This window comes from Furipterus horrens, unplaced genomic scaffold (genome assembly GCF_987537825.1).
Source record: "Furipterus horrens unplaced genomic scaffold, mFurHor1.1.pri manual_scaffold_13, whole genome shotgun sequence".
NCBI classification, from domain to species: domain Eukaryota; kingdom Metazoa; phylum Chordata; class Mammalia; order Chiroptera; family Furipteridae; genus Furipterus; species Furipterus horrens.
Window position 1 is genome coordinate 46,662,448 of NW_028327183.1, and position 24,930 is coordinate 46,687,377.

General features: G+C 48.9%; 1 protein-coding gene and 1 pseudogene across 2 annotated transcripts in view; both read left to right on the top strand.

The window, feature by feature from the left end:
* OPA3 (outer mitochondrial membrane lipid metabolism regulator OPA3) overlaps positions 1-24,930 on the top strand; it is a 58,944-nt gene that overhangs the window by 28,965 nt on the left and 5,049 nt on the right. Inside the window, exon 2 of one of the 2 annotated variants that reach the window (XM_090260912.1) lies at positions 10,202-10,678. The exons of the other annotated variant lie outside the window; for it this stretch is intronic. Coding sequence (XP_090117038.1) covers positions 10,202-10,608 — 407 coding nt within the window. The 3' untranslated portion in view covers positions 10,609-10,678. Of the gene's footprint in view, positions 1-10,201; positions 10,679-24,930 lie in introns of those variants that run through there. 2 annotated transcript variants of the gene reach the window in all.
* LOC149994992 (D-aminoacyl-tRNA deacylase 1 pseudogene) lies at positions 224-796 on the top strand (annotated as a pseudogene).

Here is a 24,930-nt window from a genome sequence, read left to right on the forward strand (position 1 = left end):
CGCGCTGAATAGCGTTTCCACGAGCGTCACCTTGTCTGTGCTGTTTAGTTTCCATTTTCCAACTTGGCTGATGCAGAGTACAAGGGGCCTGATAGCCACCAAACAGCCTGTGTGGTAAATCCCCATCGTGTGAAGGGACAGTCTGGCCTACGGATGGGCGGCGGGGGGTCAGGGGCGTTAATTTCTTCCCTGGCCATGTTGGCAGCTGAGGGAGACAGTGAAAAGAGCCACCAGCCAGGAAAGCCATGGGGCAGCGTGTCACCCGGGCCACTGTCAAAATAGGAGAGAAGAAAAGTGCCACTGGACAGGGCATCTGTGTGTGGCCAGGCATTTCTCTGGCAGATACACAGAAGGAGCCGGAGCACATGGGCCGAAAGATTTTAAACTTACGTGTGTTTGAGGACGAGAGTGGGAAGCACTGGACGGAGAGTGTGATGGACAAACAGGACGAGGTGCTGTGCGTCAGCCAGTTCTCTCTCCGCGGTGTCCTCGGGCAGAGAGCCGCCTTCCACGCGGCAGTGCCCACGAGCAGGCAGAGGGCTTCTACGACAGCTTCCTGCTGCAGCCGCTCAGGAGATGCAGGCCAGAGCCCGCCAAAGCTGGCAAGTTCGGTGACCATGGGCAAGCCCACATTCAGAACAACGGGCCTTTGACCGCAGAACTGGAACCCCTGCTCCTGGTGCTGCTCTCTGCAGCCCAAAGCAGAGCAAGAAGTAGTTTACCCAGCAAGCCGGAAGTGTGCTCGAGGAGAGGAATCACGCAGGCCGCTCTAAAGAGCTGTCTTGGCCTTTTACAAAGTCACAGAAGCAGAAGGGAGCCACCTGGGCTGCATGGACTCAGGAAACAAGTTACAGAGTTAGAAGAAGAGCCCTCTGTGCCCTGGCTCAATGGATTGAGTGCCGGCCTGCAAACCAAAAGGTCCCCAGTTCAATTCCTGCTTCAGGGCACCCGCCTGGGTTGCGGGCCAGGTCACCAGTTGGGGGCGTGAGGGGCAACCAATTACACATCGATGTTTCTCTCCCTCTCTTTCTCCTTTCCTTCCCCTCTCTCCAAAAATAAATAAAGCCCTAAAAAAAAAAAAAAAAAGAGGAAGAGCGTCTGAGACAGATTCAGGGGTAAGCCCAGAAGGAGCTGCCGCTGCTGCCCGCTGTCCTCCGGGTGGCAAGTCCCGTGGGATCCTTCAAGCCTAGAGGAAAGAAAGCAAAGATACACATCTGAAGGAAGAAGGTGCGGGGTGTGCAAGAGAAAGAGTGCACTTCCTCTTTTCTTTTTTAAGATTTTATTTGTTTATTTTTAAAGAGAGGGGGAGGTAGGGAGAAAGGGAGAGAAACATCAACATGTGAGAGAAACATTGATCGGTTGCCTCTTGCACGCCCCCACTGGGTTCCAAACCCACAGCCCAGGCAGCTGTCCTGACCAGGAATCGCACCAGTGATCTTTTGGTTTGCAGGTGGACACCCAGCCCACTGAGCCACATCAGTCAGAGTGCTTCTTTTTTAATGATGATGAAATGGGAGTTCTGCCCTGGCCAAGTAGCTCAGTTGGTTAGAGGGTCATCCCAGTAGGCCAAGGCTGTGTGTTCAATCCCCGGTCAGAGCACATACAAGATGAACCAGTGAGTGCATACATACCTGAATGGGACAACAAATACATGTTTCTCTCTCTCTCTCTCTCTGCAATAAATAAACTATTAAAGGAAGAAATGGGAATACCAGTTTTTGATTACTGCAACCATAAACTTTACATAGCAGCACCTCCAGTGGTGAATCAATCTGTTCAGAAAGTCTCAAATAATTCCCTTTTTATGGACATTTAGATTGCTGCTCAGTGTTTTACTATTGTAAAAACCAGCATTGGGAACATCCTTCTGCATGTATCCTTGTGCACTAAGCCGTATATTTTCCACAAGATAAATCCCAAGAGGTAAAATTGGGGGTCATAATGTACATACGTATACTTAGTCCTTTGAAACGTGCATTGCCAAATTGTGCCCCTCAAAGTCCAGATTTACAGTCTCCATCACCAACATATAATGATTCTTTCCTCAAATCCTTGCAAAGACTATATCATTGTTTAATCCTTGTCAACTTGATCAATCATAAATTATATCATTAGTTATATTTGTATCAATTTAATTGCCAGTGAAGTTGAACTCTTCTTTCGTAAGCTTGTTAGGCATTTACATTTCTTCACATTTAAAAAACTTGCTTCTGAATCTGGATTTAAGATCTCAGTAAGTTTATTTAGTATCTTGTTTGCACATTATATTTTCCCTTTTTTTAAAAAAAAATATTATTTATTTATTTTTAGAGAGGAGAAGGGAGGGAGAAAGAGGAGGAAACATCAACGTGTGCTTGCCTCTCACAGGCCCCAACTGGGGACCTGGCCCACAACCCAGGCCTGTGCCCTGACTGGGAATCAAACCAGTGACCCTTTGGTTTTCAGGCCAGCGCTCAATCCACTGAGCCACACAAGCCAGGGAACACATTATATTTTCTTATTCCCTGATTAGTTTTGAAACTTGTATACCTTGTTTTATCATTTACATTACTTATCACAGTTTTCTTTATTACTCTCGCAAGAAGCCGGGTTTTGTGAGTAGTTTATTTACACATTTATTTTTAGCGATGGGAATGGCCACAGTACTTTCTGAATACTTGCATTCTGGAGAACTTCCTGGTTGGTTCGGAATATTTGGGTCACTATCGTTTACTCTCAGGTATCATCCTGGTTGTTGGTTGGCTTGCTTGCTTCCTTCTGTCTGCCCTTCTGTCTGTCATGACACACTCATGCGTGCACCCTCGACAGAGCTGGGTGATGTTTTACAGTGTCCAGTTCTCCGCTGGCTTCAGTGGTATGGAAGAGAGGATGGATATCCTTTGTGTGGATTTCTTCTCTTAAATTTCCCTGGTGGTTGGTCCTTCCAGGGCGTAGTCCATGGGATGTCCTCCTGTAGTGATGTCTTCGCTTATAGCTTTTCCTGTATCTGCTCTGCCCCTTCCTTTGGCAGTTCCTGTTCTACAGGTGACTTCCAGGTCTCTGCTCTTTTTGCTTATTGTCTTTTACTCCAAGCTTTGGAAAAATTACATGAACTGATTTTCCTGAATCATTAATTTTTTCTGTAGTATTGGATCTGTTATTAACTATAATGCGTTTACTGTATGAGTTTTCGTTCTTAAATTTTAAATTATTTATTAAAGTAATTATACAATTAAAAGTAATATAATACCTAAAGGCTTGTCATGAGAAAGAACGCCCTCTGCCTGTTTTCCCCATCCCTGTCCTCTTCCCCACAGGCAAGCACCTGGGACTGATTTTAAGCTATTTCTTAAAAAATTTATTTATTTATTTATTTACTTACTTGGAGGGGAGGGAGGGAGGGAGAAAACATCAATGTGTGGTTGCCTCTTGCACGCCCCCAGCTGGGGACCTGGCCCGCAACCCAGGCCTGTGCCCTGACTGGGAATCGAACCAGCAACCCTTCGGTTCACAGGCTGGCACTCAATCCACTGAGCCACACCACCCAGGGCTAAGCTATTTCTTTGGGTACTTTCTTTTCTATTCCTAAATAGCAAACCTTTACTATTTCTTGAGGTGTTTAATTCTGACATTATTTATTTCATGCTACTATAGATAAGGACTTAGCACTATCCCCTTCATGTTTCCAATATTTTGATATCATTATAATTGAATCAGTAAGAAGTATTTTTATTGTTGTGACTCTGAAAAAAGAGAGTAATAGAAGAAATATCTACAAGTCATCTGTAAAAATGGGGAGCAGAGGGGCAGGGGGAGGACAGACCGCATGGGAACAGAGTACCCATCCATAGAAAATAATTGTGTGAGTACAAGCAGAGTTCCAGTTGAAAACTCAAACAGAGGTGAGTGATGTGCGCTTATGATCAGATGTTGGGGAGGTGATGTGCAGGGGAAAAGCTGATGAGGGCAAGATTTGGGGGTATGTTTGAGGTAGGTCTAAGGATCAGGGCCAGGTGCAGGTGACTCACCTTTAATGTGATGGTTTGTGCACTGTATTTTCATACAATGTGTTAGTGAGGACAGTGGTAGTTTTTTGGTTTTGGTTATTGTCTTTTAACCAGATCCTGACTGCTGCATGGACCATAGTTGCAGGGGCTGAAGCTGGGCCGGGGATAGGGAGGAGGCTGGGCAGGGACCCACTGACATTGAACAAGATGTCCTGAGCATCACCTCTGTGCCTGGCCTGGCACTGGACGGTGCTGGAGACACAGCACCCACTGCGACAGCACTGGGCCCCGTCCTCCTGGGGCTCACACTCCAGTGTGGGAGACAGTGCTCAGACGGGTGCCTGAGTGACGAGATCACTCCAGTTGTGATGGGTGCTCTGAGCGAATACCGACATAGGAGGGCCAGAAGGTCCCTGAATAGGGAAGTCAGGGAGGGATGCTGGTCAGAGCTGGGATGGAGCCTGGACCACAACAGGGGAAGTGGACGTGGGAGAGAGGTTCAAGAGGCACAAAGGACTAGACATGTGGCTGAGAGGCTGTGGTGGAGGGGAGCACCTGAGCCCCAGGTCTCTGGCCAGACGGCGGAACAAGCATGTGGGGAAGCTGAGGTCGGTTTGGACGGGCTGCATGTGAGGTGCCTGGGAGACGCCCAGGGGTCTGTTGGCCGTCAGTCTGGTACAGTCGTCAGTTTCATTTCGTCCTGGCCCCTCACATGCCACCCCTTTTTCCCAACTCCCTGTTCCCACCTAGACCTTGTTTCCTGACCTCAAGTCTGGCCGCGGGCTGAGAGAGAGCGCATGAGCCCCAAGTCTGAAAGCCGCCCCCCACCCTTTGACTTCATTCCCTGTGCTCAGGGTGTGCCCCACCCGCATGTGCTCACTCCCATTTGCACGCCCAGGCCCACCCGCCGGCCCAGGTCCCCACGCTCAGTCTGCACTGAGGCGCTGGCCACGCACCCAGAAATGCCACAGAGGCTCGTCTGTGTCTGTCCTTCCTGCTCTCCAGCTGCTCTTCTCCTGACAGAAAGGGACAGGTGACAGTAGGCACTGGACCGGTGTACGGTCCTCGGCACTGAGGGTGGTGCTGTCCTCTCCCCACTTTACAGGGGTGGCTCAAAGGGGGCTGCCATCACCCAGGCCGTAGGTGCAGAGCCCCGCGTGGACCTCAGTGTGGGGAGGGGTCTCCACAGCCCGGACCCAGGGACCCCACAACATCAGTGTGTATGGCATAGTCAGTCACAGCAGTGGCCGCAGTGGCTGGCGGCTGCCAAGGGGCTCTGGATACGCTCGCCCAAGCTTACTGCCGGCTCCAGGCAGAGCGCGTCGGACGTTTTAGAGTAATTTTTCCTCGGTCAGCCACAGGCTTCCCTCCTTGTAGCAGCTGCGTGCAGAAAGTTATACACTGTCCTTGGTTTTACAATGATAATGAAAAACATTAGAATTCTCCGCTCTGACAAGGTATGCAAGGAATTATATGTTGTTGGGTTTTGTTTTTTGTTTTTTGTGTTTTTTTTTTTTTTGTTAAACAGTGAGAACCAAATAACTCACTGGGACATAGAGGTAAGAGCTGAAGTGAACATTCCACTCATGGGGAAGGGAAGCCGGTGCCTTCCCCGGCCGCCTCCATTCGATGTCAATTGAAACATGCCATTACTCATTTAGTTACAAAAAAATGCACATGCTTGTGCACATACATTAGTTATTTGATGTACAATCAAGGAATGTACCCTGGCTGGTTTGGCTCAGTGGATTGAGCGTCGGCCTGCGAGCTAAGTGTCGCTGGTTCGATCTTCCAGTCAGGGCACATCAGAGAAGGAAAACTCTGATTCCAAAAAACCTCCGCTGCCTTGCGGCATACCTCTTCAGGGGAAAGGCTAAGGGAGTAAACCCCGACAGAAAATCCGGAGCCAGAGTCCCTAAGGCGGTTTGACGTTGTAGTCAACACCGGCAACTCCTGCGGCGCACCTGAAGCCAAGCTGTATGGACTCCGTCTTTCCCTTGGACCCTTCAGCTGCGAAGAGAGGGGGGGTCTGCTGCATGGGCAACAGCAGACCCTCCATATCACCCTGCCCAGGCTCTGTAGCTTCAGCTCCACTGGAGAGCACACTCCAGCGTCATCGCAAGATGTCGATTCAACACGGGAGGAGACAGATACCGCGTCACTCCCGAGTCGGACTGCACAGCCATTCTCGGCGGTGCAGATAGACTCTTAAGAAGCTACACCATCGTCTCTCGAGACGGACGGCTGCCGACGACGAATCAAGGAATGGGGAAGGGGAAAATTAAAGAATGGAAAAAACTGTACTGTGGTAGTCAGGACGTGGGGGAACCAAATCGCAGCTTTCCAAGTGAGGATGTCTCCTTGGCCTGGAAGAACAGAGTTCTGGGGGAAAGCAGCAGGCTCCCTGTGTAGGGCCACCTCCCGTCTGCTGCAGGAACACGTGGACTCTGTCCTCCTCCGTGCCCAGGGGCGCGGGTGTGCCTGTTCCATTCACTGGCCCTCCCCGGAAATCGGTGTCTGGTCCACCTCACTGACAAACCCTGTGGTTCACGATATGCTCTCGTTAGTTTACTAAGAGGTGTGTGCCTCTTAGTCTTAAACTGCACCCCAGAACCGTGTGATTGTTGTCCTCGGTCTGGTCTCCTTCCTTGGGCTTTCCCTGGGCCATGGCGAGCGCCGGGGTCCCCTCAGCCCCTGCTTCACAAAACAGGTCCCGGGTTCGCACCCAAACAAGCACACGAGCAGCCCCAAGAGCCGCAGAAGGTGGCAGCGGCCGTGGTGGAGCGCTGCCTGCCTTTGAATATTGAAAAACTGTACACTCTCTAGTGCCTTTTCAAGTTGACATCTAACACGTCTCTTCGAAAGTTCAAGTAGTTGCAAAGGATATAATTTGTGATGTGTCGTGAATATTGACGTTGTCACACAGGACTGGCACGTCCTTCCTCCGGAGCATCTAAGGCAGGCCACCTACTCCGGTGACTCGGTGCCCGCCAGTGTCCAGTTTAAAAAAGAGAAAGGAGAAAAGAACAGACTCTTCTTTTACAGTCAGAAATTCTACATTCTCCCTCTTTGTCCCTGAACTTAACACATTGTATGCAGGTGTTTTGTGCCTGCGCATTATGGTGGGAGCGGGAGATTTTTTGAAATATGCGCATGAATTTTGTCATTATGTAAAATCACTATAAATTAAAAACTGCTTTGAATCTTCTCTATGAAACTTTGATTTTCTTACCTTACAATGTATTCTTCATTGTTATTATGAAAGATAAAGGCACTCTATGCGATTTGCAAAAAATGTAATTTTCTGTGTCCCGCATACAATGTGTTAACTTACAGTTCCCTTCCAGACAGAATTCTGCCTAATGAATTATGTATCATTGAAACCGGAAAAGCCGGCATCAGTGCTGCCTGTCACCCACCAGACCCAACAAGCAGAGATAGGGGTTGGATCTGTATGGGCGCTTTATTCAGATGGTCGGTGACCTGAGAAGGCAGCGGGTTTATACCCTAACAGACCATCTTAAATTCCATTATAAATGGGCCATTTTTATAAGGAGAAGAAAAGTGTAGGTAAGGGGTTTGGAATTCAGGGAGAAGGTTAATCGGATAAAAGCTTCAGCATTCTTTCATCTGTGTCCTGGGCGGTGGTCACCTCACCCTGGAGCACAATGGCTCAGACGCCATCTTGATTGCTTGAAGGCCTCCTGAGGCACACGATGGGACTATTTATGGTCTTCTGGAGTCAACGTGGGTTATACCTTCAGTTCCTGAAACGATAGTGTAACAGAACCCACAGGCTGTTCAGTTATGGGGGGCCCCATTGCCCGCCGCCAAAAGCATAACTCTCAATACCAGAGTTTGGTGAAAAGAAAAGGAATTGTTTATTTAAAGGTTATACAGATTTAGATTAATGGTGGATATCTGTCATTAAGTCTTGTTTTCTTTAAAGCACCTACAAACACACAGTTCTGCCTCCCCTGCCAAACCAGACTAGTTCTAGAATAGAAAAGTCAGAGATACCGTTTCCCTGCTTCCCAGACACAGTTCGTCTTTACCGGCAGCTCCCAATCCTTTGAGCCTGATTGGGGAGGTTTTGCCTGTGTCGCGGTGCCCTCCAGCTCTTAATTCAGAATCACGTGGGATTTCCCTGTCTCCTTGTAAACCGCTTGAAGTTCTCCCTTCCCTTTCAAAGTCACATGGTTCTATATTCCTATAATGTCCACTGCCTTGTTTTTAAATTGCTGACCATGGCCTGTGATGCAATGGGCAAGGTGACCAATTGTGGCCACCCATAGAATTTTACACAGGCCCCTTAAGGTTTTGGTCACCATTCCATGGTCAAAGCCCCTCCCATCTCCTTGGGGACTCTGCTCTGTAACAACTTTACATATATTGATTACTAAGCTTATTAACTGTTCCCTGAAACTAAAATTTTCCAACATTTGAGTCTTCCATCATCATCAACCAAAATATGTACAGAAATTAAAATTTTAGTTTTATTTAATTTCATGTGAATAGAAAGTGTTCTAAATGTTAAAATATTTTCTTCTGGATTGGATTACCTTTAAAATGTAAAGCATTTAGTGTATTTTGTATTCTCATGCATAATTATTTTTTCATGAGTAATTATTACACATTAAAAGTAAAAGGATATATTGGAAGTGAATCTCCACATAAGCTAGACAGGACACCCCCATTAATATCACGTGTCCTTGCATGAATATTCACTATTACAGGAGTGAGTCAGGGTTCAGCATCAATTCTGCCTTGGTTTTCTTTTTGGTTTTTAAGACTCGAGTGCTGAGAATTTTCCTTCACAAAGAAGCAGCTAGGCGAGGCAGTTTCTGTTCCAGCAGCACTAGTCCACCCGTGAACTCCCAAGGTGTGTTTCCAAAACCTCACCTTGAAGAGCTCAGGACTGTTAGTTCCCTCTTCGGGGCTGATGGACAGTGTAGGGCCACCAGCCCTGCAAAGAGGATTGGTTACCCTGCATTCAGTCACTTAGCATCAATTCCCACATTTCAGCTGCCCTTTCTTTGGATCCAGGAGGTCCCCCTCTGCTGCAGCCCTAACACTGCATTTTGGGAAGATTCAAAAAGAAAGGGGGTCGTCCTTTCTCCTGGGGAGGACAGGGGCTAGCCAGGGAACAGCTTGAGGGAGGAGCAGAGGGACCTAAGCCTCTGGCAGTTGAGCCTTTCACCTTCCAGGTGTTGAGTTGGGGGTAAAATTCCCCAGAGCCTGCAGTTGGGGGTTGGGGGAAGAGGGCAGTTTTCAAGATGCCTTTGCACACCTATGGCTAGTAGCTAGTGTCTTACTTATGCAAATGGTTTTGGTTCTTCCAAGGCTCCAAGGAGATGGGAGGAGCTTTGACCATAGAGTGGTGACAAAAAGCTTATGGGGCCTGCATAAAATTCTACAAGTGGCTGCAATTAGTCACCCTGCCCACTGCATCACAGGCCGCGGTCAGCGATTTAAAAATAAGGCAGCAGCCATTGTAGGAAGAGAGAACCATGTGGCTTTCAAAGGGAAAAGGGAGAACCATGCAGCTTTGAAAGGGAAAAGAGAGAACATGCGGTTTGCAAGGAGGTAGAGGGGAGAGAATCACGCAGCTTTGAGAGGCAAGGGTAGAACCGTCCGTGATCCAGTGCAACACGGCTCATGTTTTGCTGGACTGTTACCCGGAGGCTGATGACGTCATACCCCAGATCCTGAAGGAGAGAGCTGACACATAAGGGGTGGGGAACTTCTGTTATTGGCTCATAGCCTTTTGGGGAGCAAGGGAAGTGCTGGGTCCCGTGGGAGAACAGGGCCCTGAGCCGGAGTGCTCGCTGCCCTCCCCAGGCTGGAATACTGTAAATACCTGTTTTCCTCAACACTGGTTGTTGGGTTTTACACCAAGGCACCATGTAAAAGAATCCCCTTTCGCTCCGTGACATGGGGACTTTGTGCACTGGGGGCTCCTGGTGACCCTTCAGGACAGGGTTTCTTTCCTGGCTGCTAGCCGGAACCTTCTGGGCGACTTAAAAAGATGCCCTCAGTGTCAACCCCAAGCACCGTTGCTCCGCCTTCTCTAGCGAGGCCGGAGCGGGTCTCATTTAAAGCGCCCCCTGGCGGTTGTTTGCGGTGTTGCCGTCGCTCCCACGCGGACACTGAGGCGTGTGGGGCGGGGCTGGCAGGGGGCTCCAGAGCATGCTGACCCGTCTCTTCCCCCGCAGTGTACCACTGGGTGGAGATGCGGACCAAGATGCGCATCATGGGCTTCCGGGGCACAGCCATCAAGCCGCTGAACGAGGAGGCGGCCGCCGACCTGGGCGCCGAACTCCTGGGCGAGGCCACCATCTTCATCGTGGGCGGTGGCTGCCTGGTGCTGGAGTACTGGCGCCACCAGACCCAGCAGCGCTACAAGGAGGAGGAGCAGCGCGCTGCCTGGGAAGCGATGCAGGACGAGGTGGGCCGCCTGGCGCTGGCGATCGAGGCGCTGCAGACGCAGGTGCAGCAGGCGGCGACACCGAGCGCCCTGGAGGAGCTGCGGGCGCAGTTGCAGGAGCTGCGCGCCCAGCTCTACCTCAGGGACGGGGATGGGCGGTCCACGCCCGAGGCAGTGTCTCCATCGGAGAAATAGGCAGCTGCCGAAGCCTGAACTTGGATGCGGCCACGTGTGCCCTAATGTGGCCTTCTTTCCACAATACCCCTGCCAGTCTGGCCCAGCGGGAACCACCGGAATCTTGATGAACTTGGCCTTTGGTCACTTCCTACTGACCAGTGGTAGCTTCCACTGGGACTGTGAAACGTTCCAGCATAGCCGCCTCCAACCTGTAGCTCATTGGTACAGTCCACAGTGCTCACCTCTCCACCCCCATCTCAAATCACACAGACACTGGGAGTCCCAGCCCGAAAGGCAACATGCCCGCTCTTCTGGCAGAAGGAAAAAAGAACATGGACTTGAGCTGAATCAACCTATCAGCCTCCCCATTTTCCTGCTCAGTGTTACTGTTCCCTGGGACACTAATCCGTTACACCAAACACCCCCTTCCTTTTACCGGTCGGTACAGACCATTGGAAGGAATGCTGTGTCTTTCAGTGGACCTCTGACTCTCTCACCCAATAAGGTGGGCTGTAGGTGGGCATCACCCCTCTTTGTAGGGGGTGATGTGTCCTGGCTTGCTGTTTACCCACCGAATATCATTCCTTAACCTGATCCACGTGACACCTTCTCTTGAGTCCCCAAGTGGATGGACTGTTTCAGCAGAACCCCCTCATCCTTCAGCCTCCCGTACAACCCACCGGAATGGCTGTGCAGGCCTCACCCAGTGGCCTCCCAGTGGCCCCCCAACCCCCTTAGGCGGTGGAGGAATTGATTTTGCCTGGGGCTAATTCAGCCTGTTTTCAGCCTGTCTACCTGTCCCCAGAGTCCCTGGGCCTTTCCTGACTTGGCCTTTGCTGCTTACTGTCTTCTTCGGTAGCCTCTCTCAGGCAGCTGCCCGCCGTGGATTAGACGATCACATCGCCCCTGGTGCATTTAAATCCGTCGGTCTGTGTGTGCCTGCCCCGTGCCCCGGAGCTCTGGGCTGGCCTAGCAGCCCCTCTTCACGCAGCGGCGCCTCCTGCTCCCAGAGCCCCGTGCTCCGGCCACTGGTTGGCTTCCCTTCTGTAGCAGTTTCCTGTGGCTGCTGTAACAAATCACCACAAACTGGGGGGCTTCAAACAACACACATAGATGCTCTCAGTTCTGGAGGCCACGGATCCAAAACCACAGGTCAGCAGTACCACACTCCAAAAACTCGAATGGAGGCGGGTCCGTCCCTGTCTCTTCTTCCAGCTCCTGGTGTCTCCAGGTGTCCTTGGTTTGTGGCTACATATCTCCAGTCTCTGCCTACTTCACGTGGTCTTCTGTCTTTTATAAAGACACCGGCCACTGGATTTAGGGCCCCCTAAATATAGGAAAGACCCCTTTTCCAAATAAGCTCACATTCACAAGTTCCCCAGGTAAGGATGTAGACATTTCTTTTTTTGGGGGGGGGGGCGGGAGTGCCGGTGGCCATCATTCAACCCACTACACCTCCCCACCCTAAAGGTACGGTGGGACTCCTGCCGGTCCCATGGGACATTCAGCCTTCCCCACGTGAGAGGAACAGTCCAGGAACTACCCTTCACTTCATGGTTTCTCTTCAGGACTCGCCACAGAGGCAGGGAGGGGTGTGGGTCCTCCAGTCTGTTCTGTTTTCTCAGGCTGCAAGTGTCACCTAATTAAAGGACCCTAGGATGAGGAAGTCATTTTAAGGATGTGTCTGAGAACCATTATATGGGTTTCCAAAATGGGTACAAAGCTCCTTTAAATTAGGAGAGAAGCTGAGAGATCTGATGGGGTGAATGAGTTGAGTCCTGCTATGGACCCTCCCAGACAGGGAAGCTGAGGCTCAGGGGAAGCCAAGGCACTCGCTCAAGGTGCTGAAGCCAGTGAGGGACTGGAGTCAGGCACAGGGAGGGAACCAGAGAGGAGCCCAGACTATTCTGGGGGCAGGGTGTCGGAGAGTACAGGTGCTGGGCAGGAAGGAAGATGAGAGGGAGGCAGGCTCCTGGGGGAGGGATGGGGCCCCACAGAGACCCCAGAGACAGCGTTCGGAGTGGAGGCCCCTCCACCAGCTATCAGAGCAGCCCCGGATCACACCTGAGATCTTAGCATTCAGGGACGGGGTTAGATTCAGTTCGCCTGGGCCCTTCCCCAGGCAGCGGGAGAGGCAGGCAGATAGACTTTGCCGAGCTCTGGGTGGGTGCCGAGCGCTGTTCTAAGTGTTCTGCGTAATCCCAGTAACATTCTTTGCGTTTCATTCATGAACGAACAGGCACACGGAGGGAAGGTCACCTGCCCAAGGTCACACAGGCAGGGAAGAGACTGGGTGGGACATCATGAAGACGGTCGGTCTGGGCCAGAGCCCAAGCCCCTAAGCCCTGCGCCATCCGACCCCGGTGCTGCACTGCGCTCGCATCCGCGAGGCCGAGAACTCAACCCCTGTGTGTCCTGACGTGTGGCCGGGCCTGTGGGATGCAGCAGCTTCACCCACTGGGTGGGGAATGGGGTCAGGGTGTGTGTAAGGGGAAGGAACGCTCTCCCGAAATGTGCAGGGCTCGACAATGGACTGTTCATTGCTCTGACTTCCTACTAGCAAAAGTTTTGTATGCATGTGTGATTTGGGGAGAGGGGTTAGAATAAATTTGTAATTCAAGTCTGTTGTCTTCGCTTTGCTCCTTTTTTTTCCTGTAAGGCTATTAAGCTGAGCAAAAATATCACTTGTTTGTTCTTTTGGAACCGGAAAAGCCGGTGTTCGTGCTGCCAATCACCCACCAGAGCCAACAAGCAGGGATGGAATCTTTATGGGCGCTTTATTCAGAAGGTCGGTGACCTGAGAAGGCAGCGGGTTTGTACCCTAACAGACTGTCTTAAAGTCCATTATAAACGGGCCCTTTTTATAAGGAGAAGAAAAGTGTAGGTAAGGGTTGGGAATTCAGGGAGAAGGTTAATCGGATGAAGGCCTCATCATTCTTTCATCTGTGCCCTGGGCAGTGGTCACCTCGCCCTGGAGAACAATGGCTCAGACGCCATCTTAACTGCCTGCAGGCCTCCTGAGGCACAAGGTGGAGCCGCTTATGGTCTCCTGGAGTCAAGGTGGGTCCTACCTGCAGTTCCTGAAACAATTGCTTTGTATATACATTGATCACTAAGCTTATTAGCTGTTACCTGAAACTAAAATTTTCCAGCATTTGAGTCCCCCCATCAGTTCCATTTAAGAAACTGTCACCCAGGTGCCTACGATGTGCCCTGCCCTGTTCAGTGCTGTGTGGGTTCCCAGCGGTGAATGAGACAGCCTCAGCCCTCCGTCACAGGACTTAACAGGCTGGCGGGGGGACACAGGCACATGCAGACATCTTTTTCCCAGTGTTACCTGCCTGGCCTTTAATTTTTTAGGAATTAGGGACTCGGCTGAGTCCAGACTCCTCCCCTCCTGAGGTGCTCAGGACTTTAGGTAAAGAAAGGACAGAAACCTATGCACACTGGCTCCCAGAAGCCTCAAATTTTGTCCAAGGGCCCTGCCTCTCCCATCTCCTGCCACCCTGTTGTCCCCTGTGTTGGTCCCCAGCCCCAAGGACAGAGAGAGAGGAGAAGCATGCCCAAAGGAGAATGAATGGGCGTCGTCTACCCACATGGTAAACAAATGTTTACTGAGCACCTACTGTGAGAAACGCTCACAATAGAAACCGGGACACAGGACTTGAGCAGCAAAGCGAGGCGTTTATTCATGAGTCTGCAGAGTCGGGCGCACCCTCAGCCAGGGGTGTGCAAGCAGAATAGACAAAACTGGTTTTATACTAATGCGATTAGCTCCCCCTCCCCTTTCCTTCTCCCCCATTTCTCCATTACTGGTTAATCTGGGTTCACAATCTAATGTGATTAACTACTTAACTCAGGGTGTGATTAACTAAAGGTAATCTAGTTATAGGTCTATCTCCAATTTATTTGCAGTTATCTAGCTATGTCTTCCCATTTCTGTGTTTGGTGATGACAATCTTCCTCCTTTTGATCCCAGAGATAGTGTGAGGAGCTGCAGAATGTCATTTCCTTGTCCCTTTTCCATGGCTCATCTGTTAATTATCTCCTACTGGTTTGAGAGTCACTGGCTTCTTTGTCCCTTACAATCCCCCCTGTCTCTTTTGGGAAATTGACTACTCAAACCTCTAATTTGTCCCTTCAAAACTCATGAGGATTTCTCAGTTCTCTGCCTCATAGCAAGGATTTTCTTTGGCCTCTTGGAGGAGGAGATTATGATGTTATTGGCATCTGTTTAGTTAGTGCAGTCTCAATCAGTCACTGAACTAAACCTCTGGTGCAGGGAATAATACAACAGCCTAAAGCTGTGAGGACTCCTGCTACCACTATGAGGGATACGAGAGCTGATGAGATCATTCCTTTCCAATTGCTGAACCAATTTTATAACCATCCTGTTATAGGATTGTTGATGCCTGAGTTTTCCACTCGTTCATTTGCTAAGGTGGTCAGTCCCTGCAGAGCCTTACTGATAGTTCCATCAGGGGCTGTATTATTACAGATAAAGGTGCAACACTGAGCCTCAAGCATTATACATACACCTCCTTTTTCTGCCAACATCATATCCAGTGCCATCCTGTTCTCCCAGGTGATTTGACTGGTAGCATCTAATTGTGGAATTATTCCCTTTATAGCATCCCTAGTATAAATGGTAAACCTCTGCTGGTTATAATAAGTATAGTTTATCCAATCAACATTTTTATTGGTTGACCACCAGAAGAGGAATGACTCAAAACCTGCCACTATTTGATTTTTAGCCTTAAATTCATCTGGAGCTTCTGTAGGGACCCTAATGACATTGATGTAGATGTGAGGATTGAATGATCCACCAAGTATTGTTGACCTCTTTTTCATGACCATTCTATAGTCAAAATCCCTCCCATGTCCTTGGGGCCTTGGAAGAACCAAAGCCACTTGCATAACTAAGACACTAGCTACCAGCCATAGATATGCAAAGGCATCTTGAAAGCTGTCCTCTTCCCTCACCCCCCAACTGCAGGCTCTGGGGAATTTGGGGGGACCTTACTCTGTAACAATTCCCCCTCTCATACTTAAGACCCTTTATAATCTTATAGAGGACAACGGGCGAAGGTCTTGCGCTCTTCTAGCTGCTTCAAGCTGGACATGGCTATTGTCCTACCTACCCTTGGGCCTAGAAATCCCTAATAGAGTGGGGAGTGAGGAGGGGAGGGTGGCCTTCCCACATGGGGAAGGATCTTGCAGACTCCATGTCAGTTGGCTGTCCCCGGGCAGCGGCATACTCGGTTTCCAAGGGCTGGCACTGCTGAACAAGCTGGCATCCTTGTTGTATTCTGGGGGCAACAGATTTGGCAACAGGGTTAAAAGGCATCATTAAAACTATAACCACTAGATGACAACAGGCAGGGATTAATGTTTAATGTCCCACATTAGGAAAAAAATAGGCTTGTTTGGCAGAAGGTGTGCAAGGCATGTCACACCTGTCCAAAGCCCTTTTGCCCACTAAACTTAGTTTGGGCTCAGGGGAATATTTCAGGATTTTTCCTTTCTCAGACCTCTGTGCCCTTTCTGTCCAAGCTGTGGGACAGAAAAAGAGAAACCAGCTTTAATTTGAAGCCCACAGACTGCCCCACACTTTACCAACCCAACGACTTAGTTCAGCCAAACCATTGAGTCTCAGGAGGTGGCAATGCAGATGGGCTTCTTAAGTGAGGCCTATACGTACAGACAGTTACTTGGGTAATGAGATTATAGGTTTATGCCCTATGCAAACAGAAGGAAGAAATCACGTTACTTCACACAACATAACCCACAAACCAGCCTCTGAATCTGTAAGACTGTGGAGACATCCAGTCACAGGGCCTTTGCTGGAATGATATTTAACAGTGGCAATTTGACAGGTACTCCTTCCCTGTAGATTGAACTTTTTAAAAAATATATTTGTTTGTTTGTTTTTAGAGAGAGAGGAAAGGAGAAAGAGAGGGAGAGAAACATCACTGTGTGGTTGCCTCTCACTTGCGCCCCCAACTGGGGACCTGACGTGCAACCTAGTCATGTGCCCTGACTGGGAATCAAACCAGTGACACTTTGAACATTTTGATGATGTTACAAACCTAGTTTTAACTTGTAAATGAAAACAAACCTTTAAAGACAGCTGCACTAGTTTATAGACTACCACTGAACATTGTGATTTTCCTCAAATCATGATTTTTCTCCTTAAGATTACCCTCGTCATTAAAGGGACTGCAGTAAGTCCAGTTTTACTTTAACCTGTTCATTTGCATAAACACAAGAGCGGCAATTGGTCACATATGGCAGAGGTGCCATACACACCCTAGGCTCAGTTGGAAGCTGCTCTGTCCTGCAGAGGCTTCATGACCACGGCGGGATAAACTTTTACCCAGGACACTTTGTTATGTCTGGGGGAAGGAAGGTGATTGCTTTCTCTAGTGGAGACCAGCAGCCAAACCTTCATCCCTCATGCCTTTTATTGAGAAGGATACGCATGGGAGACACAAGATTAACATTCATAAATCATTAATAGCTTTCAGGCGCCTAGGTCACAATTAACAATAACTGATTACAAGTTCCAGTAAAGCGGGTACAATGAACAGTCTGTGCCAGGGTCTATCAAACATTTCCACCCCACATTGGCATTAGATACAAGGTATCAAATACTCCCTTCTAGAGATTGTTTATACTTAATTATAAGATAAAGGAAAGCAGAGCAAGTTCTAAAGCATATTAATATTCTAGGAATCCAATCTCCACGGAAACCCTCTGAATGGTTTTCGGGTATGTCTCCCACGCAGCCTTTGTTGAGACTTAAAGACAAGCATGGACAGGATGCCGGCGGCAGGTCATGCTCAGGCCGGGGCTTCAATTCCCTAAACCACAAGAAGCGGTTCCCTAGAGTCACATACAATCTTTTAAGTCTGCTTTACTGGAACTCACACGAGGAACCTTCAGGTTGACTTTCAGTCTGCCCTTCTGGGAACAGCAGCTGAGCCACAGACCTGCTATCTGGCCTTGCCTTTAAAACCCATGCTTTTAACAAGTCCTTCAGGTTTTCCATTGTTCCTTAAGGTTCCTCCTAGCCACCTTTCAGGAAAGCAATCTTCAGTCCTCCTCTAGAAAGATTGCCATGAACCCCACAACCAACCAGAGTATCAGGCTTTTTCCTCCTTGGCTTTTATTAGCCTTGAAAGTCAACTGCCTGCCATACCTCAGGGTTTTCTGGTAACAACCAGAACCTAGGCATGCCTCCTTCAGGCGTGACATCCCAGTCACAGCCTCAATTGACAAAACCGTCATTAGCAAATGTTCTTATTAGTTTTATGCAAAGAAACCTTATGTCATTTTTTACTTCTTTAGAATGCTAAATACTGGAGGGATCAGGTAGGGAGAAAATATACAGGCATGAAGGAAAATCTTTGTCCTTCAAAATTGCATTTCCATGCATTATGCCTTCCGTTACTAAAACCATACAATTTATTTTAAAATTTTTTATAAACTTTTAACAAACTTTTTTCATTTTCATGCCTTACACTTTCCCTGGTTCCCTTTCTTTCATGTGAAATTTTAACTTTCCCTGGGAAACCTCAATTTTTCCCTTCAGAGCATAAACAGAGCAATAATTCAAAACACAGACAGCTAGGCCCTCTCTCTCCAGTATGTCCACTGGCCTCCTAGAGAGACATGTCCTTGGCAGAGACATGCTCACTTGCCCAGGCTGGAGCACTCAGCAGCCCTGAATGACCCTTCCTGGGTCCTGGGTGGCAAAAGGCATTCTCCCCGACCGGTTTACAGATGACCTTTCATATGTCTCATTGGTCAAAAACGGGTAGAGAGAATTCCACAACAGAACAGACCAAATTACACTTTTATAGAATCAGAATACAGGCAGCTGAGATTTCCTTTGCCCAGGTTTAAAACTTCCATAACTTTCCTTTTTATCATTATGACTTTCCACAGACCTTCTGCAATATTCACAGATGTTCTAAATACCCTTTACTTCTTTAGATTTAACCATAACATGCTTCCAATCCTTGTTCTTTTCCACATGGTGAAGGACTATGCTCAAACTCAGTATCTGGCAGCTAAAAGCTCCTAGATTTGCAGATATCCTGCAGCTTTCTGAAGCTTCTGCTTCTCCTCTCTTCTAATGTACACTTTCTGAGCTTTCCTGAGGAGTTTTTCAATTGTTCTATCTGGCCCATTAATCTACCTTCTGCAATTTCTTACAAATATCTGGCCAGCTTCTGTTACAAAGGTGACTTTTAAGAGTCCCTGTCCTACAGCGTTCTCTGGATTTAGACCAGAATACTTCCTCATCTGGTCCCTGAGCCTCTGTAGGAATGCTGATGGAGCTGTATCTTGAATGCCTTGGAGACATTCTGTGCTTGGAGAATGGACTCCTTGATTCCCCTGATGATGAGGCTCCTAAGGTCTCTCATCTGAGCCCTATTCTCCGGCCTATTATCCCATTCAGGGTCTATACAGGGAAACTTTTGTTAGGCCGGGACAATTCCCTGACAGGGAGGATGTTCCCCTTTCCCATATCCTCATAGCAGCCCATCTGATCACTCCCTTCTCTTCCCCACTGAAGATGTCTAGTAGAGACATTAAATCTATCCACGTGTATATGCTGAGTAAAGGAACTGATCTAATTGTTATGCCAATCTAAAGGGATCCTCTACCAAGCGCTTCATATCTTGCTTAAAGTTTCTAACTTCAGGGCCTGTTAAAGGAGAATTTGGCATACCAATTTTCCTGGGCCCATGGGGACCTCCCTAAGGAGTAACATCGGCTGCTCTGAGGGAATGAGAAAGTTCTTCAGGTCTTGTTTACATTGTTCTAATTCTTTTCTTCTTCTTCTTCTTCTTTTGCTTTTATTTTATTTTATTTATTTTAATATACTTTATTGATTATGCTGTTACAGTTGTCCCAATTTCTTTTCCCTTTCTTCCCCTCTGCCCAGTGACTCCCTCCCTCCAGTTGTCCCCCCCACTTAGTCCATGCCCATTGGTTGTGCATATAGTTTTCTCAACATCTTCCTGTCTGCTCCACTCCCTCCTACTATGCTTCTTAACTCCTGTACCATCTCCCTCCCTTACCCCCTTACCCCTCCCCACTGACCTTCCCCCAAAATGTTCCCCATACCTATAATTCCTTTCCCACTCTCGTTGCCTACTTAGTTTGCCTTTGTTTTGGTTCTTTATCTTCTGTTGTTGGTTGTTGTGATACAGTTTTCATTTTAATGTTCATAGTTTTGATCCTTTCTCTTAAACAAGTCCCTTTAACATCTCATATAACAGTGGTTTGGATCTAATGAACTCCTTCAGTTTACTTTGTCCTGGAAGCACTTTCTCTGCCCTTCTATTCTGAATGACAACTTTGCTGGATAGAGTAATCGTGGCTGTAGGTTTTTGCTTTTCATTACTTTGAATATTTCTTGCCAGATTTCCTATCTGCTGAGCCATTAGATCAGATATTTGCTGGCTGGTCAGCTGCGTTACTGGGATCTCTATCATGATCTCTGCCATCCTGATAGTTTTGTGTTTACCTTTGTTTCCCCGGTAGGGCTGTCGCACTGCCCACACTATAGGGGACAGAGTCCTGTGCACTCATCACTTCTGGGTGACCCTTCTCACCACACTGTGGCACTTTTGGGGGGTGGGGGGCGGGGGTCCAAGATGGATTCTTGCTGTTCACTCTCCTGTGAGAGACCAGGAGCCTCCTCCTCCGTTCCCACACCCTCTGGCCCTCACAATCCAAGCAATGGGGGTCTGCCTTCCCCGTTGTTGGAATTGTGAGCTGATGGGTCTGGTCTGCAGCCGGGGGTGCTCCCCAGGCACTTCTTGCCTCCCCTTAAATACAAGTGTCTGTGCTTCCCGCTGTCCGGCTGCCTCTCCACTGCCATGCTACTGCTGGCACAGCTTGACCTCTCTGTGTGTAGTGAGAACAATCTTCCTCCTTTTGATCCCAGAGATATCTGTGAGGAGCTGTGGAATGTCATTTCCTCACCCCTTTTCCATGATTCATCTGTTAATTATCTCCTGCTGGTTTGAGAGTCACTGGCTTTTGTCTCTTACGCTACTGCATGCCTGGCCCCATTCTAGTAGATGAGTATCAGCAGGGAACAAAACGTTATGGAGCTAACATCTGGTGTGAGAGAGGGAAAGTAAAAAAGTGAAGAACTGCCCTGGCAGGGTGGTTCAGCTGGTTGGAGCATTTTCCTGATGCACCAAGGTTGCGAGTTCAATTCCTAATCAGGGCACATAAAGAGTCAACCAATGAATGCATGGATGGGTGGCGTGACAAATCGATAGTTCTCTCTCCAACCCCCTCAATCAGTTTTTTAAAATTTAAAAAAGAAGAAGATGCCCTGCACCCCTCGGTGACTCACACACAGAGAAAGCCAAAAGCCCTGAATGGTTGTTTATTCTCACCAGCCCAATGACCTTGGATGTGACCCTCAGCATGGGTGGGAATGAGGGAGCCTTGAAAAGCTGGTCATGTAGATTTCAGTAGAAACAAAGCTGCATCAGCTTGCACTTTGCTTAGATCCTTTAAGGAAGTTCAGAATTAACCATGAAACCCAGCTCAGCTTGCCATCTTTGCTTTTCCCCATATATGCTCAAATGGGAGAGGAAGGATCACGTCTGGTGGACAGAGAAACACAAATACAGTGAGGGCTTGTCATTTTCAAGGGCTTACATGTGAATGAACACAGATCTAATCATCATTTTCATTTTGTTATGTGATCCGTGGAGAAGAGAAAACCAAATACCCAAGACACCACTAGCCCAGGTTCAGCCCCACTTCCCCTGACCTTGGAAGTGCCCTTGGGAGACCCTTGAAGGGGAGAGCAGGTGCCACTGCCGTATAGTGACCTTCATGTGATTTCTACCTGGGTGTGACTTCCGACCAGGAAGTGAGGCTCTTTTCTTTGTCCCCACCCCACCCCTGCATATGTTCTGATGGGTCACCCAAGGGACTTCCCAACATGCACGAGGATCTGGGGCCTGGGAAGGGGAGGGGGCACTGAAGACAGCAGAACACAGTGGGCTGCCCCTGATGACTTTCACAGGGAGCAAACAAGCCCTCCCCCTGAACCCCCCACCCCTCACCTCCAGATATGTCACTGTGGGAGCTGTGGGAAGGGACCCCAAAAGCCCTGGCCTCCCTCTTTGCATGAGAACTTCTTGTGCATACCCCTCACTGCTACCTGGTGACAGACTGGACCCAGAGTGTGCAGGACCCTTGTCCAAGGTCACACAGTGGGAAGTTGGGACGCAGCTAAGTTCATGGCACAGACCCCCTGTCAAGTAGCAGACAAGCCCCTCCGTGGAGGCCAGAGCTCCCAGAAAGGAGGAGAGAAGAAAGGGTCTCTGGGGCTCCCCAGCACTGGTGGGCCGGAGGGGAAGCGGCCAGCGGGGCCAGCACCTACCTAGTGTGCCCTGGGTGTACGTCTTGCAGTCCTCAGCATCTGACCATTTGCTGTCCTTGGGGGTGACGAAGAATGCTCTTGTATCAAAGACGTGACAGCATCTCCGTGTGGGCCGGTGAAAGGGGTAGAAGTCTCTGCAGCAGCTCCACAGGGAGTCCTTGGGGTCCGGGGCCCGCTGCCACAGAGCTGCCACCGCTCCTTTCTCAGCACCAGCACCTCGCCTGGGGGCCAGACAGCGCAGCATTGGGCCTGGCCCTCCCGAGTGGAGGTCTGCTCTCCTGTCTGACCTTTCTTCCCCCGTTCATCTGCATCCAGCTCCTACGTCCGTCTGCTGTCCAGTGTACTTCTGGGCCAGAGCGGTCCTGTCCCCCTTTCTCTGGCCATCTCCTCTCCAGCCCACGGGTGGGACCTGCACTGAGTTCTCAGACCCTCAGTGGGCTCCCGGCCTGACCCTGTGAGCGGGGCTACCAACCACTCACCTTGGGTGCCACCCGGTCACAGCCAAAGAAGTGCATGTGCAAAGGGAGGATTAGCCTCACTCAGGTTGCCAAGTCATGAAGGGGCAGTGAGATGGCCCTGTCTACCCATGAGCCTGGCCAGAATGATCAAATGCATGCTGGGCCTGGGAACTGGAGAGAGAGCGGACTGGGGGCCGGGGTGGGCGGTGGGTGGAGGGGGCGCATCAGTGCGGGCACAGGTCCACGTCTTTGGGCGGGCAAAGTGCATCCTCTTTGGCACAGGCAGTGAGCCTCAGCCTTTTTCCTCCATTCTTTTTTTTTTTTTTAAGTATATGTTACTGATTATGCTGTTACAGTAGTCCTAATTTCTTTTCCCTTTGCTCCCCTCCACCCAGTACCCCCTTCCCTCCAGCAAGCCCACCTCCCTTAGTTCCTGTCCATGGGTCGTGCATATAAGTTCTTTGGCTTCACCTTTTCCTATATTATTAACTTCCCCCTGTCTATTTTGTACCAACCAATTATGCTTCCTAGTCCCTGCACCATTTCCCCATTTCTCCCCCTTCCCCCTCCCAGCTGTTAACCCTCCAAATGATTCCCATACCTATGATGCTGTTCCTATTCTGGTTTGCTTAGCTGGATTTCCTTTTTATTTTTTAGATTCAGTTGTTTATAGTTGTGAGTTTGCTGTTATTTTAGTGTTCATAGTTTCGATCTTGTTTTTAAAGTAAATCCCTTTGACATTTCATATAATAATGGCTTGGTGATGATGAACTCCATTAGCTCTACCTTGTCTGGGAAGCATTTCATCTGCCCTTCTGTTCTAAATGATAGCTTTGCTGGATAGAGTAATCCTGGTTGCAGGTTGCCTTTCATCACATTGAATACTGCTTGCCAGTCCCTTCCTGCCTGCAAAGTGTCCTCTGAGAAATCAGCTGATAGTCCTACAGGCATCCTCCTACAAGCCACTCTCCGCCTCTCTCTCGCTGCCCCCAGGACTCTCTCTTTATCTTTCACCTTTGGCATCTCAATCATGATGCGTCCTGGTGTGGTCCCCTCTGGGTCCAGCTTGCCCAGGACCCTCTGTGCTCCCGGACCTGTATGTCCATCTCCTTCGCAAAATTTGGGAAGTTTTCCTTTTTTTTTTTTTTTTTTTTCAATTCTTGCTTCCTCATTCTGCACTGGTTGATGCTGGAAATCAAGGTTCCTCAACTGAGACACGCTCTCATGCCTCTCGGTCCAGGTGCTCTATGACCCGAGCTGGCGAGCTGGACTCGCAGGCACTGACAGTCTTTGACTGATCAGGCCTCATGGTTTCAAGACATCCTGTGACTTAAAAGAAATCTTGCAGAGTGCTCCATCTTCCCTGATGTTGCCAAAGAAACCAAACAAAGCCAAGCAGAGGTAGTGCTTAACCCTGCGTGCTTTCTGTTAATGTTTAAGGAACAGTGTATCCGTTCCCATAGTCTTAAAAGAATAGATGATTGAATTCCTGTTTTTTCTGTTTTTGAATCTATAGATGATATATAGTCTTGTTTGTCAGGAAGCATTCTTTATAGTTTATATATTAACCTCCTTTTGTTGTAATCCCAAGTAATTGTATATTGTAATCAATATTGGAATGTGCCTGTGAGCTCATTCCTTACCCTCCCTATTAATTTATATTTTTAGTATACTTGTAAAACTCAATAAAAGGAGAGGTCTTTGCGCCGCTCATGCTCATTGCTGACCTGCCAGAGCATGCGGCAGCCCTCCAACCGACTCATTCTCCTTGCTGGAATTACTTCTGCGTCTTCCACCACATTTAATACAACAACTGGTTGACTTTTTTTTCTTCCTTATGTTCCAAATCATTGGTTTGAATCCCGGTTTCCTTACCTTCACCATTGGTTTTGTGTGGATTTTCCTTCATTTCACTTAGCATAGACTTCACTTCTTCCCTTATGCGTTTGCCATATTCAAGCTTATCTGTCAAGCCTGTGAGCATCTTTGTCACCAGTGTTCTGAATTCTCCATCTGTTAGGTTGGCTATCTCCTCATCGCTTCGTTCTCCCACTGGAACCTTGGTCCGTTCCCCCTTTTGGGCCATACTTTTCTGTCTCCTCATTCTGACAGGCTCCTGTGTTTTTTTGCCTCTGCATCCCAGGTAGAGCTGTCGCTCCTGTTACGTTGTAAGGGGTGGAGCCTTAGGGATTTGTCAGTGCAGGGTGACCCGTTTTACCACGTTGTGGCACTGTACATAGGGGAGGGGCCTGATAGGGAACAATGCTGCTTGCTCAACACTTGTCCTTTTTCCAGGCACTTCTCCCACTTCCTGTATGGGACTGGCACCTCTCTAGCTGTTGCCCTGGCCATTGTTCCCAGGGTGGGTGAGTCTGTGGATGTTCTAGGACCATGGGGGCCCTCTAAACAAACAGACTCTGCTGAGAGACCAGCAGTTTCTTCCACTCCCTCAAC